Below are 15,887 nucleotides of genomic sequence, written 5' to 3' on the forward strand. Positions count from 1 at the left end.
TCTTACTCTAATCTCAGCCACTCTAATCTCCAAGTTGACTTCTATTGATTGCTATCTCTGTCAGTGTATTTATATCCTAATTTGCTGAGCCATCCAAAAATGGTATAAATTATCCGTTGTTTCAATAGCTAATCAAGGAAATAATTATGAAAATATGCATGTGTTTCAAGAATATTCATTGGACAAAGGATATCCCTTCCCCAAGAAGAAATTAGTGCATTTTCCCCCACAACATCCTATAAATTATGCTGTCACATTCTGGACTCAATTAAAATGTCAGTCATATTTTCCATAGTTCAGCCTGTGCTCTGTGCCTCCGGGAAGGTTTCTGTGTGTCTAGTTTTGATTTGGCCACACTAATAAAAGAACTGTATGGCATGAGATATGTGCCGAGCAGGACGGCAGGATGTCAAATTTGTACCAAAATAATGAGTTAGCACCAAATGCTAATTAAATATTGATGAAAGTCATACTTTCAATTATCTTCATTACGGACTGCTATTTTATGTAGACAGTAAGGCTTGGAGTAGGAACACATATTGTAATTAGTTATGCAGTATAAAAAATATAAGTTATTTTTCTTCTGGGAGGAAACTATGCCTGAGCTGAAAGAAATTATTCAGCAGTGACAAAAAGGCAGATACAGTGTTCCTTGTGGTGATTCAGTTTCATTTAATTTTTGCAGAGTTAATGTGTGTATCTAGGTAAGGATTTTTCTGATAACTACTGTGAGAAAGGCAGATTCACTTGATAAAAAGGATACAATGTTAAGCAAATGAGAGAAAGGGTCTGGGTAGTTAAGAGAAGTTATCAAAGAGTTTTCCATTTGTACATACAGTATATGAATCAAAGTCTATTATGCATAATTGACCCAGATCCCAGAAACCTCAAATGCTGATTCTTCCAGGTTTGAGTGAGCAAACAACTTTGTTGGAATGCAGCACATAGCAATTGAGAAATGAAGATAGTTATCTGAGCTTTTCGTTAGTTTGGCTTTGCCTTTTTATGACATATGAACCTAACCACTGTGCTTTGCAAACCAAGATATATGGTTTGGTACTTGTTAAAGGAGTCTTGGTGGTGCAGTGGTTAGAATACAGTATTGCAGGCAAACTCTGCTCACAGCCTAGAGTTCAATCCTGACAGGGCTCCAGGTTAACCCAGTCTTCCATCCTTCCGAGTTCAGTAAAATGAGAAGCCAGATTTTGGAGGGCAATATGCTGACACTAAACTGCCTGAGAGTGCAGCATGGGCAGTATATAAACCTAAAATGCTATTACTATTAAAGTGATGTACGTTGGTACCTGGATGTAAATTCATATTTGCTTTCCCACTTGCTTTTATTTAATTTTAAGTTTCTTAAAGTAAAAATGGAATTTGCACAACAAGATGAAATATGAAAGCCAGCTGGAGTAATTTTGAGCCAGTCAGTCTCTTTCAGCCCAACCCACCTCACTGGTTTGCTGCCAAAAAAATAGGGGGCAGGGGCATTAGGTATGCCATTCTGAATTATAAAGACAAAAGCAGGATATAAACCTAATAAATTGTACATTATAAGGTCACTACACAAGCCCTGACCTTTACTTTTTTTGTTACAACTCTCACTAAAATACATAAAGCGCACTTATGGTATCACAATATCACAACATATATTTGGTCACTAATCCTCCCTGCTCCAAATCCCCAAGGACACCTAGAAGCATGGTCCAAAGCAAAGTATTGTAAGAGTTGGTGGGAGCTCCAGTACTAATTTCTTCTACATGAAAATAGCTCTATCTAATATGTGGGTGTTTGGGACTAGCTACGCTCATAGTGTCATTTTGTAAGAATACCTATAACATGCTCCCCAAATCCCAAATATGAATAACAAAACAGAACACAACAGAATAGAATAGAATAGAATAGAATAGAATAGAATAGAATAGAATAGAATAGAATAGAATAGAATAGAATAACAGAGTTGGAGGTCCTCTAGTCCAACAGGACACCCTATACCACTTCAGACAAATGGTTGTCCAATCTCTTCTTAAAAACTTCTAGTGTTGGTGCATTCACAACTTCTGGAGGCAGGTTGTTCCATGGTAATTGTTCTAACAGTCAGAAAATTTCTCCTTAGTTCTAGGTTGGTTTTCTCCTTGACTAATTTCCATCCTTTCCTTCTTGTTCTGATTTCAGTTGCTTTGGAGAATAGGTTGACTCCCTCTTCTTTGTGGCAATTCCTGAGATATTGGAACAGTGCTATCATGTCATCGCTAGTCCTTGTCTTCATTAAACTAGACATACCCAATTGCAGCAACCGTTCCCTATATATTTTAGCCTCCAGTCCCCTGATTATCTTTGTTGCTCTTCTCTGCACTCTTTCTAGAGCAGACATGTCACACTCGCGATGTCACATGACATCGCACAACGTATCGTGACTTTTTCCCTATTGCTGGCAATGGGGTAGACACGGTTTCAGAGTGATACATCCGGCCCACAGGCCAACAGTTTGACATGCCTGTTCTAGAGTCTCAACATCCTTTTTACATCGTGGTGACCAAAATTGGATGCAGTGTTCCAAGTGTGGCCTTACCAAGGCAATGTAAAGTATCAACACTTCACATGATCTTGATTCTATCCCTCTGTTAATGCAGCCTAACACTGTGTTGCCTTTCTTGGCAGCTGCAGTACACTGCTGGCTCATATTTAAGTGATTTTCCACTCTGAAATCCCTCACACAGTTACTACTATTGAGCAAGATACCACTTATACTATACCTCTGCATTTTGCTTTTCTTGCCTAAATGTAGAACCTTACTTTTTTCACCATTGAATTTCATTTTGTTAGATAGTGCCCAATGTTCAGGTCTGTCAAGATCCTTCTGTATCTTAAGCCTATCTTCTGGAGTGTTGGCTATTCCTGCCATCTTGGTGTCATCTACAAATTTAATGAGTTCCCCATCTATCCCCTCATCCAAATCATTGATGAAGATGTTGAAGAGTACTGGGCCTAAAACAGAGCCTTGGGGTACCCCACTGCATACTTCCCTCCATGGAGATGCAGTTCCATTGAGGACTACACGTTGAGTGCAGTTGGTCAGCCAATACAAATCCATCTGCCAAAACCAGTTGGGACTCCAAGCTTAACATTATATGTGAATCACATTATTTTGGGTTGTCCTATAAACTATGTGTCAGTGTAACCTTACTAATCTTTTACAATAAAAGGCAGAATAGCTTTATTGATTAACACTTGTAAAAAGATAGGTTTAAAAAATGAATAGTGCAATTGAGTCTCAAACCAAAGTCCTGAACTGGTAGACCTTGTCTCCTTGTCATCTCTTCTGGAAGGAGAGATCTCAAAAGTTCATATCAAGATATAATGGTCCTAAATATCAAGGAATATTAGCTAAAGGCTATATAAATACCAAGTGGAAATAAATTTGATGGACAACTTCTATAAGGACAATTTTGGTCCTGTGGGGAATTAAATACCAAATACCACTAAGAGCCATTTAATTAAACCACTTTTTTATAATGGAGAGGAGGAGGGATATTATGTAATTAAAGACTACATTGGGGTGTGATAACTGAAAATCTAAATTATACAATATATAATGGATTGTAGGCAGGGAGCAAAAGGAACAAAGAAAAATAAAATTTTAGATTATTTCTTAGAACAGGAAATGTTAACAAAATGATATTTTTCAATTAATCCTTAGGTGTACAGCTGATGTAACCTCTATAATATAAAATTAAAGATAACATGTTTCTGCAAATAGTATAATTGCTATTTATGTGAAGTTGTGCAAAATTGAAAAGAGGTTGAATAGTTCTCCAAAGCATCAATTCAAAACATATTTCCAAATCAACTTTGAAACACAGGAAAGAAAAATAATGGCTTTAGAATGGAACTCACAGTCTTGTGTATTATTGAAAATCTTCAGGGAAATTTCAAACATGCAGGGAGGCAAAGAAATCTGAAAATATTTTTGAAGAAGAGTTCTGCAAGGGACAGTGGTAAAAATTTCCATAGCAAGAATAGAAAGACAATTGGCCACGCGAAATGTTTTGGCCAAAATAAATACTTTGTAGTATCTCCTGAAAGTATTCCAAACTTTAGCAACTATCAATCCATTCTTTTTCGTTTTGAATCTGCCAGCAATTGCACAAAAATAGTAGATATGCATTAATAATTGTACTTTGTATTGTATACAGATGTCAGTGTCAGAATCCATTTATATTTCATTTCTAACTATCTTCTCTGAGCTAAAACCAAATATCACCTTCCCCTGGATTGTGCCATATTCCCAAGGGGAATTGGGGATGGGCATGCGGGCTTTATTGCTTTCACTTCCTCCATTAAATGCAACCTTTTGTTTATTCGCCTTCATGTCTGCTATCCATTACAATGTAACAAATTGCTTTCTATACTATGCATCTCTCTGAACTTTTTCTCCCTTACCGGGCAACTAGGAAAAGGGGCGGGGGAAGAGACACAAACCTCTGGGATCTGGTTTATTTCTCCAAAGGAGGTGGGAAGAGCTGTGGAATGATCGTGCTGCAAACGGAACCGGATTGATGTTATCTTTCCTTTCCCATGATGGACTTACCACCTGGGGATTGGCCGGTCCTGGAACTGCCCGGATGAACTGTGGGGTGTGGTTTGCTTCGGGACCCTTTAAAAATATCGATCTGTAAGGGAATCCCTCAGATCCTGTCTATTATGCCTGCTATCTCTTATTCTTACTAAAAGTTCCTGCTTGGAAGAAACTGTCTACAAGAGTTCTGCTTTTTTAAGATGTGAGTTGAAGTAGGTCCTGACAGTCAGCTTCTGTTCACTCAGGATTAACTGAAACATATAATCTGTATCATACAATAATGGCTAAGGATACATCTAAGCAAGAAGAAATATAAGATCACTCTAGTCTTTCCTAATTTGGGGGTCTTGAGTTTTTTTTAAAACTACTCTTATCACCCCCAGCCAGCATCATGGGAAATCTTATTAGGTATCAAATTGGGGAAAAATAGACTAGAAAACAGGAAAGAAAATGGATATTCTCCATTGTTTTTTAGTGTTTTTAACTTAAAATTTTTGAGTTACATTTTTAAAATACACATGGAAGCTGTAAAGAAATTAATTTGGATAATAATACTCTTTACTGTTTGTAAATTCTTTATAAATCTAATTAAACACAGTATTGGCCTGGATAAACCCAGGGTGCATCTTATTGTATAATTTTGGGAATTTTTTTTCTAATTGTAAGGCTTACTAATATGATTTGAGCCTAAAAATGCATGTCCACTGTTGGATGTTTTTCTCCATATACTAGAGAACCTCTGTTTATTAGGACCTGCAACAAATCCTCTGTGAAATAATTTTCTCAAGTGGTTGCAGACAAACTTTTTGCAAGATCAGCAAAAAAACTTAAAAGTACCTGGAGGTGAACTTGCTAAAAAATAAATAGCAATAAAGTTTTGTACTTTTTACTTGTGCTGAATGGAACTTAAATTTAATCATTATGCTGAAATTGGTTTTCAGTAGATTTATCACGTTACTTTTGAACTTTGAAGCAATAACTAAGCAGTTTGCATTTCGCATCTAGGTACCTGCAGGACTACTAGACTTAGAGAAGAAGAAAATCTCTTGCTTTCCCTTGATTCAAATTGTTGATTGTCAGCTTCTGAAGTAAGCTATAAATATATTTTGAAAATATATTCCCATAAGTTTGCCTTTAGTTGAATTACTATATTACTAATATGTACCAGTTGGCTGTCATTTATTTATTTGAGCTTTACTGATTTTTACCTGCACCCTCTTCATTTGGTGCTACATTTAGGCAGGAATAATCAAATGCACAGGTATAGTATAGGTGGTACCTTACTCAATAGTAGTAACTGTGAGAGGGATCTCGGAGTCCTAGTGGACAATCACTTAAATATGAGCCAGCAGTGTGCTGCAGCTGCCAAAAAAGCCAACACAGTGCTAGGCTGCATTAACAGAGGGATAGAATCAAGATCAAGTGAAGTACTAATACCACTTTACAATGCTTTGGTAAGGCCACGCCTGGAATACTGCATCCAGTTTTGGTCATCATGATGTAAAAAAAATGTCGAGACTCTAGAAAGAGTACAGAGAAGAGCAACAAAGATGATTGGGGGACTGGAGGCTAAAACATATAGGGAACGGTTGCTGGAATTGGGTATGTGTAGTTTAACGAAGAGAAGAGTGAGGGGTGACATGATAGCAGTGTTCCAATATCTCAGGGGCTGCCACAAAGAAGAGGGAGTCAAGCTATTCTCCAAAGCATCTGAAAGCAGGACAAGAAGCAATGGATGGAAACTAGTCAAGGAGAGAAGCAACCTAGAACTAAGGAGAAACTTCCTGACAGTTAGAACAATTAACCAGTGGAACAACCTGCCTCCAGAAGTGGTGAATGCTCCAACACTGGAAGTTTTAAAGAAGAGACTGGCCAGCCATTTGTCTGAAATGGTATAGGATTTCCTGCCTGAGCAAGGGGTTAGACTAGATGACCTCCAAGGTCCCTTCCAACTTATTATTATTATTATCAAAAGGCTGAAAGTTTAATGTTATAGATTGGGGACATACTGTATTTCTGTTCATCACCAATCTTCACATAGATATTATCTGCTGTGATAAAAAAATAAAGGAATAAATAAATCTAGGTGTTTTATCTGAGGTGATCTCAATACATTCATAAGACAACATCATACCATTTTTATTTGGAGCCAATACAATTCATTAAATCATTAACTTTCACATGCAGATTGAAAGTTCAGCCTTTTGCGTGTTTTGTTTTTTTTGCAACGAAAACATGAACTTTGGTGCACTAAGTGACCATTTGCTATAGAATCAAATCCTGTTACCCATTTTTGGGGTGCTTCAATAGGATACTCAAAAATCAGATATGGAGGAAAAGTATTATTCTCCCAACTTGTATGAAAGGTTAAAAATGAAGCATTTCAGCGGTTAAAGACGCTGAACTTGTCAGCTGGAAAACTGATAGTTCAGGTTTATGAGCTCAGCGCTGTGCAACGGGGGGGAGGGGGAGGAGTGAGCTACCCTTACTCGCCCCAGCTCCTGCCCACCTAGCAGTTCAAAAGCATGCAAATGCAAGTAAATAAATAGGTACCACTTTGGTGGGAAGCTAACAGAGTTTGGTATATAGTCATGCTGGTCACATGATCCCAGAAACGTCTTTGGACAAGGCTGGTTCCCTTGGCTAAGAAATGAAGACAAGCACCTTCCCCTAGAGTCAAACACAACCCGACAAGGGAAAACCTTTACCTTTATATTCATAAATCCTATAGATGTCAGCTCTCCAAGAAACAGATTTCACAAGGACTACTAGAACCCTACTATTGTAACAACAGCATTGCTTGCTGCAGTTTTCTTCTGTGCTCCTTTATATAGAATCAGGACAGGATTATTTTCATTTCTTTTTTAATTTTCGTACGCTTGCTTCTTCTCCGTGGCCGCAATTTTATTTATAGTCTCTTTTATCGGTTAAGAGCTCTTGCATTTCTTCACCGACTTCAATTCTGCCTCCTCCCATGACAAGTTACTAGGATGTAGAATATCAATTGCACTCTTTACACAGATGTTTCTTACCAGATATGTAAGTTGCTTTAATTATTCATTACTCTGCACAGCTAGAAATGTATTTTGGATTTATATAGGAGTGTTCAATTAACTTTTACATGGAAATGGTTTTTGTGCACTAATTGGGTAACATAGAGCGCTTTCCTTTCTTAAAACCAACAGATATTCCAAATGGTAAATTCTTTGCCATTTCCAGACCCAAGTTACAGGTAAACCTTGACTCAGAAATGGTCATTTAAAGACCTTTTAGAGTTACAATGGCCTCAGAAAGGGTACTTTATGGCTTGTAAAGCAGTTACGGCTGTCATAAAATCTCTCTCCCCACTGAGATAAAGATACCCCAACCTTATTTTGAGATCCATTGATCTGTCTAGACCAGGTGTAGGTAACCTTGGCTCTTTTATGACTTGTGGACTTCAACTCCCAGAATTCCTGAGCCAGCATAGAATTGAAGTCCACGAGTCATAAAAGAGCCAAGGTTGCCTACCCCAGGTCTAGACCATCTTAAGTTTTCTTTCATAACATTGGCCTGGCTGATTCAATCCTGCAGGTGCCTTCCATTGAACAATGCCACCTCTCAGGATCCCAGAAGTGTGTCTCCTTATAGCAGTGGCTGCCTTGGGAAAAAGGTTTCCGCCCTGAGATATGGATAGCTCTCACTCTACTGTTGTTTCATAGAGCAGTGAAGTCCTGTTCTTCACCCCGGCCTTCGCTGAGGGAGAGCAAGACACCTCAGTTCATCACCCTTGCCATCCATCTTTTTCCTTGTCATTTTAATTTTATATCATGCTTTCTACTTCAATTGTTGTGAGTCATCCAGTCAATTGAGAATTGGGTGGCATAAAATTTAATCAATAATTATCATCATTCTGAAATACTCTGGGGATAGGCAGTGGATATCAGTCTTCTTTGAAATTTCAATTGTACTTTAATTGTACTCTATTTTTATTTGGAAGTTAGATGATTTTTTTTAAAAAAATAAGCCTGCACAACTAAGTTTTATTTATGCCAATACTACAGTATTCACTTACACCTCTCTGTACTTTTCTATCCTTGCAAGTCATTACATTTACTTCCATTACCATATACTACTTCATACATTGCCTTTAAAGTACTATGTGAAACGTGTCAAAAAATGACTGTTTTATTAAAAGCATATCCCCCATTCATCTTCTTCATTAAAGAGTTTCTTCTTTGTATAGGATTGCATTAGGTGTTCCTTGCTAAGTAACTGTCTCATTTAACAACTGTTCATATTTAGGAAAGTGATGAAAAAATGTTACAACCAATCATCACATTTACAACATTTGCAGGTCTCTAATGCAAAGCAAAACTTAAGTAAAATCATAAGCACAGTTGCATTTTCATTTAGTGATGTTTCACTTAACAACTGAGTTGCTGGTCACAAGTGTGGTTGTAAAATGAGGATGTTTGTATTCATTAAATTGGTAGTAAATTTAATTAAATTTCCTAGCATACATTTTACTTCTATAAATACTTTGTAAGGCATCAGGATAATTTCATACATCAGTTCAGACATACTTCTAATTCTAATCTAAATTCTGATGTTATAAATCTCCTGTTTTAAAGCAAATATATATAGGCATCTATATTGAGAAGATGTACTGTACTTCAAAAGAAAATCTATTTTAAACAAATGACAGATTTAATTAACTCTCTTTATTTACATAGAAATATGTGTACACACATATTCTGTATTTGTACATATACACTTCTAAGTATATATACATTTATAATTTCCACATATTCTACGTTAAACAATCTCATTTTGTATTTAAAGTAGCTACAGAATTGGGTAAAAATACAAGTTCAAAAATAACAGCTTACAACTAAATTACAAAATCACCCAATAATGAACTCATAAATTTTAGCAAGAAATCTTAGCTTATATACAGCCAGATCTAGGCCACATGATACAAATGTGAACTAGAATTTTAAGTTAAGTTTTTTATTTGAGAAGAAAAAGCTGGGGAAAAATTAATTTGGCAAAACTCTTCAAGACAAAATAGGGAAATGATCAGGTTTTTGACATATAAATAAAAACAAACGCATTTCCAAACTCCTAATTTCTAAGACCATTTCTTTCTTTTAATAAAATGATTTTGAGCATACATGTTCCTGCTGAACAGCATGGAGGGAGATAGGAACCAACTAGGTATATAAATGCCTGGGATATGCTGATTGGGAGGTGCAATCTGGAGTTCCCCCTTGCTGATAATCATGGGAAAATATCAATTTTCCCCAGATAAAATCCTGGTTAGTCTTATTATTATTAAATAATATGGAATGGGCTACTTTCTCATGACATGCCAAATTACATTTCCCTACTAAAATGGCTGATTGTAACAAAAGCAAACCTAAGGGTCTGGTCCTTACATTATCAGAAGCCAGCTATTTTCTCTCTTTACTGGTCCTTGATCTTTTGGCAAAGAAATCTCATATTACATACCCTGAGTACAGAGGCCACTGCCATCATAGATTTATTCCAAAAACTGTTTGAATCTTTAATCTTATCCCTCAAAAATATGATTGTAAATTTATTGAATATCTTATTATTCAAGCTGCTAGAGTTTGTCACTCATTTTGCAAAAAAAATAGCATAATAAAGTGAAACTGTTTGCCAGTCTGCCTCTGAACGTGGCCAATAAAGTAATCTATCTTCTATGCACAGAAAACCTTTGAATCCCAAATGTAGCTGAGTGATGTTTCATGCAATGTGAGAATTGTTTGGTTATCACTTTTTTTGCAACAATGAATGACTTCTCTTTCTATAGGTAGACATGCTAGAATCTGCTGTATAAATTCTTGGGTGATATATCATCACATGTAACAATCCCCAAATGCACAAAGGTTTCACAGTTTATATGCCTCTTTCATTTGGTTTCTCTTGGGGATGAGGAGAATGAGGTTCTCAGAAGCACAAGGGTTAGTGAGAGTGACAATTTCCATGTATCTGAGGTCTTCTTTTTCATCTTCTGTCTCTTCAACTAAGTTCCCGAAAATGCAGAGCAGATTTGTGAATGGGTAGAGGCAAGGGGAAAAAAGAAGAATCTATTTCTGCCTCTGGCGAAAAAAAGGATGGATATAACTGAATTTTCTCCGAGACGATAGTTCCTTGGCAAAAATTTAACGATTTTAATTGGAGGATTGAGATGACACTATCTTACTGATGAAGCCTACCAGGTCTGAGATAAGTGAATGCCTAGATCACCTGGTTGCAGCCAACTGATTCACATCAAAGGTAAAATGTAAGTATTTACATAAGCAAATCTTATGTAAAAGATTCATTTTGAAAAGATTCACTGCTTTGAAAAATTAAATGTACAAGGTCTGGATTTTTTTGTTAATGAAAGCACAGTGGTAAAGACCTCATTATAATTTTATATTAGGTTTCTTCTTTAATAGGTTTTCTATAATGGTCCTGGCAAGGGTTTATGATACTAAAAAGCCAAGTCCATTTGTAGAGGAAGATTATCATCCACTGCTTCATTATCTCAATGAAATCAGTGTTATACTTTATTGCACTTGAATGAAAGCAATCTCCTTTACAGACCTTGTGATTTTAATTTTAGTACGCTTTCAGAATGGCAAAATTGGTAGAGACCCCAATTTCTGAATTACAGAAATTATAGATTAAGGACAAACTAGTTTAAATACAGAACACATTTTCTCAATATTTTTGGATTAAATGGATATGTGTTTTTTCTACGCACTGATTTTTAAAACAAAATCCCTGTGTTCACTATTTTTCATGACTGAATGAAGAATGGCAGTCTCTGCAAATCTGTATAGTGGGCAACATATCCACAGAACACTTTTATCCAGTTCTTTGCTCCTGTTACAACATGTACTTTACCTATAGATATAAACATGGCTTTAGAGGTGTGCAACTGATCTACCCAATTGTTACATAAAGGGCACAGTTCTGTCAGATTATAGCTAGAGTGGTTGTAGATATTTAATAAGCAAATAATATTGTTTGTGAATGATTCATTCACGAACCAATTTTGCAAATCTCATAGAAATTCTTCTAATTTTAAGCTCCTATAGAATTTTTGCCTAAGTTTTAAGCAAAATTCATGGCAGCACATCTGAGAGATTTCTTTCTCTGAATGTTTCTCCCTTACATCATAAAAAAAGTGTAGGTAATTTCAGAATCCATATTGAAAACATCTCTACATGTTAGAGAGCCTTTGACAAATTTGCTGGCACTGGCAGTTTAATATTCCTAAAATGCTAACAAAGAATGTTTTTTCCAATACTACCAGCTGAATCTGCTGTTGCAGCAAGTCTTAGTAAGAAATCATTTGTGTCTCTTCCTTGCAAAGAATTTGGCTTTTCGCACTTATCTATATACTATTAATATTTGATAAGATCTGACACAATGAGAAATTAAATACAAATACTGTATTGTGAAAAAGTGATATTTTGATTTTCGGATATTGAAATATTTATGATAACAGCAAAACCTTCAGGCTGGTCCACTCATTCGGTGATTCATCATAAAATTACAACTGCATGGCCAAATAGAGACTCTGATCTGAAGTCTTATGACAATGTTACATGGTGCCTGATCATGATGGCTCAAAGACTTATGCAAGTTGCTATATGATGTTCTAGTCACCAAGTGAAGAACATGCATGGATGAACCAGCCTACAAGTGATAAGTTTCCTTTAGGGAGAAGAAAGCTGCTTAGTTAACCTGATTAGGAACAATGCCTTAAGAAATTTAAAACTAGAATTTCAGACAGATTTTTTTTCTTAATATAACAGTCATTGAAGAAAAGAGAGTACATCATCCAGAGGATAAATATGGTGTTTCACTGTGGTAGTTGTAATCAGGGCAGACCTTCTGCACTAGTTTGTAATCAACACTGTAGAAAGCAATGTAAATACAGATGACCTTAAATGGTTTAGAACATAACCAGGATACATGGCTTTGGGTCTGCTCTTGGTAGCAGATTTTTGAAGGGTCAAAGTTACACAATGCAGTTTTCTTGGCCCTATCAGTTTTCTCATACTCAATTCGGCAGTTGAAAGACTTTGATTCCTTAGTCTCTAGAGTTGATTGAGGGGAAGATTCAAATTCCACCACCTTGGAAGGCGGCACCAGGCTTACAGAAACATTTCCAAGGCCTGTTGAATTGTGCCGGAAATAAACACTAAAGGTTCCATTGCCATGATCAACAATCTTCCCTGTTATCAGAAGATTCAATTTCACAGTTTTGATGTTAGAATGGAAGTCGCCCCATCCAAACATTTTTTTAAACTTTCCAGTTTTCACAATTGGTCTGCGTTTAGTTCGTGCAAGAGATTCCTGAACTTCAGTGATATTGGATAACCAATCCCAAAAGTTGTCCGTGTTGTCTGAATATGACATCTGCCCATGTTTCATTGTTGGAGAGGGCTTCACAAAAAGGCGTAATGGATTGATGATCCGAGAATGGACTCCATTAGCAACCAAAGTGTCCGCAGCATCTTTATCCTCCCAGTCCAGTAAGTCTCTGGCCTGGATGACTTGCTTAGCATCACAGAATATCTGTTTCAAAAGAGAAAGAGAAAAGAATTTCAGAAATATGGTATTGATCTAGACAATTGATATTAATACTGATATCTAATATTGATCTATATCCAACATATAAATATTTAAGAAACCAGACCATTCAAACTACCAATCAACAAGAGAACCAATCAGCTGTTCAGAATTTAAATATAGCTCCAAATGAACAACCAATCACATGACCAACTGACCAATCGGCACACAAGACATTTATAAGCTAAGGAGAATAGGACAAGAAAATCCCGCTGACGGTGTTACCTAGTCTGGTAACAAAAGGTTCAGAAACTAAATTGAAAGAAGCTTAGAGAGCAAACCACTTGCCAAAATCTAAAACCCGAGTATTTTCTATTATATAGTATAGATTACCTTGCTAGATAGGCTGAAAACAGGAAATAAAGATTTGCCCCATGTTTGGGGCCTAGCAAGGTAATCTAAATAGTTAACATTTGAAACATATCTTCCCTTGCAGAAAAAAAGCTAACAGAGCGAGAGAGACCTTGTGGCTTAGAGGCAAATAACACTGCCTCATATGCAATCAGCCCAGGTTCGAATCTCAGAAGGGTATAGCTGACTGATGACGACTAAGGAGTCAGAAATGCATCTCAGTTTCCCTTTAATTCTTTGTTAGTAATTTACACACACACACATATATATATATATACACAAATACATACACACACACACACTGTATACACACACACACACATAGTAAATAAAATAAATATCTAAATTGGAAGTACTTCATGAATAAGTGATAGTAATTGTGAGTTACTCATTCATGAATATTTTAAGAATCATAACATTAAACAGCAGTTTTACATGCAAAGTGCATCACAAATGTTTGATAACATTCTTCTTGTACTAGTATTATAAAAAGCTTCTCTTTTCAAAAACTATTTTGTAAATTTATTTATTTATTTAAGAAAATGCATATGGCCACCAAGTCACTCTCAGTGATTCCGGATGGCTTACAAAGATAAAAACCTAACATAAAAACAATAAATGTAATGATTCCCCCCCCAGTGACAACAATCAGTCTATCCATAAGCCGCTTGATGGGTTCCATCCCACTCTGGGTTCCCCAGGCTCACTGGCAAAACCAGGTCTTCAGGGCCTTGCAAAACAGCGTCAAAGAAAGGGGCGTCATGGCCACCTCAGAGGCCAGTTTGGAGGAGGAGGAGGAGGAGGAGGAGGAGGAGGAGGAGGAGGAAGAGTTGGAGCTGGGACCATCCGACAGGGAAGGCACACCAGGGGCTGAGGACAATGCTGTCCTGGGCTTCTTAGGCATTGGGGGAAATGGTTGACCAGACGGAGAGCTGCCTGCTTGCATACAGGGGAGGATCTGACAGGCAGTGAGTGGTGCTGATAGGCAGTCAATCTCCTCTGATGAGAAACTGCCTACTCCACTTGATCCAAGGGCAAGGAGAGTGGAGCATAGGCAAGCCGAGAGAAGAGCTGCAAGGCTACTCAGGAGGAGGTTGCCCCACCCCACCTCACAAGGAACACCCGAAGGAGAATAATTTAAGGAGAAGACGTGGGGAGTTAGCCTTTATCAGGAATGTTGTGTATTAAGGTTTAAAGAAACACCTAAGCACTTGTATAACAGTCACTACCAGTATGCATTTGAACTGTAACCATTTTGGCGGGAGTCAATTATGGCGGGAGATTTAGGTTCAATCTGATTGGTTGGCTGTTTACTCAGAAAGGTATATAAAGAGTGCAAGTACCCCCTAAACCCTCAGTACAGTTACAGCATGGTCACCTAATAAAGAGCTGTTGATTGTACTCATCTGCCTGGCATCATTCATACTCTTCAGAACCCACTACACAACAAGGAACAATTGTTTTGGCTTACACTGCCCCCTCACCGGCTTTTACTTGTGCCTGTTGCTGTTTGCCTTGCCTTGCTTGGAAGATTGCTCTTCCCATTTTGTTTTGGATCTTGTCCTTCTCTGGTGGCTACGTTTGGTCTTCGCTTCACTGGGGGCTTTGGAATTGCTTCTTTTCTGGGACCTCTTTCTTCATCCTGAGGACTGCCCTGGTCTTGTGCCTTGACCCTGCCTGGTGGATTGTAGTTAGAACCCTGGACTTTGCCCGGTGAGCATGCATTGGCTAGAAAATCGGTTAAGAGAAATAAAGAACTCTGAACTGAGAGATGGTTAATAGTGAAATACAGCAGACTTAAATTGTTTTACTAGTCAACTTGTCCTAAAACTGGGCTAATTTTCTTTTTTTTTTAATGAGGATTGGATTAATCATTTTTCTGTATGTGAACTGCAGCATTTTCAGAATTATGGTATTTAGAAAGGGGGTATTATTTAAAATATTAATGGATTTTGTGATTTAATTAATGCTTATTCTAGGTCAATCTAACTGAATATTTATAAGAATATTTTTATTACTGTTTCATCTCTTATTAAAAAGATTGTAATTGTTATCACAGTGTATTCTTATGTAAACTAGTATGCCATGTGTGTCTGCATTAATATCCAAATAAATGTTTTATTTGCAATTAAAGAATACAAAGCAGCATTCTTGTCACATGGAATTTTCGAAGTTCCTTAATTAAAAATCCTTCCTTCATACAATTGCTGTTTATTGCGATCTTCCAGTCTTTAGAAGGCATATGAAAAATCATTTCAGTTTCTATAAGGCTTTTCAATTTGATCCTGAACTTTTTACTCAGAGTCCTCAATAGTTTACA

At 36.9% G+C, this 15,887-nt stretch overlaps 1 protein-coding gene across 1 annotated transcript in view; it reads right to left on the reverse strand.

Moving 5' to 3' along the window:
- Positions 1 to 9,268: 9,268 nt before the first annotated feature.
- The window catches only part of NXPH2 (neurexophilin 2), a 45,350-nt gene continuing 38,731 nt past the window's right edge, over positions 9,269 to 15,887 (reverse strand). Inside the window, exon 2 of the mRNA XM_083351703.1 lies at positions 9,269 to 13,162. Within this exon, the coding sequence (XP_083207829.1) occupies positions 12,419 to 13,162 (744 nt within the window). The 3' untranslated portion in view covers positions 9,269 to 12,418. The remainder of the gene's footprint in view (positions 13,163 to 15,887) is intronic.

Source organism: Vipera ursinii (assembly GCF_947247035.1).
Source record: "Vipera ursinii genome assembly, chromosome: 1".
NCBI classification, from domain to species: Eukaryota; Metazoa; Chordata; class Lepidosauria; order Squamata; family Viperidae; genus Vipera; species Vipera ursinii.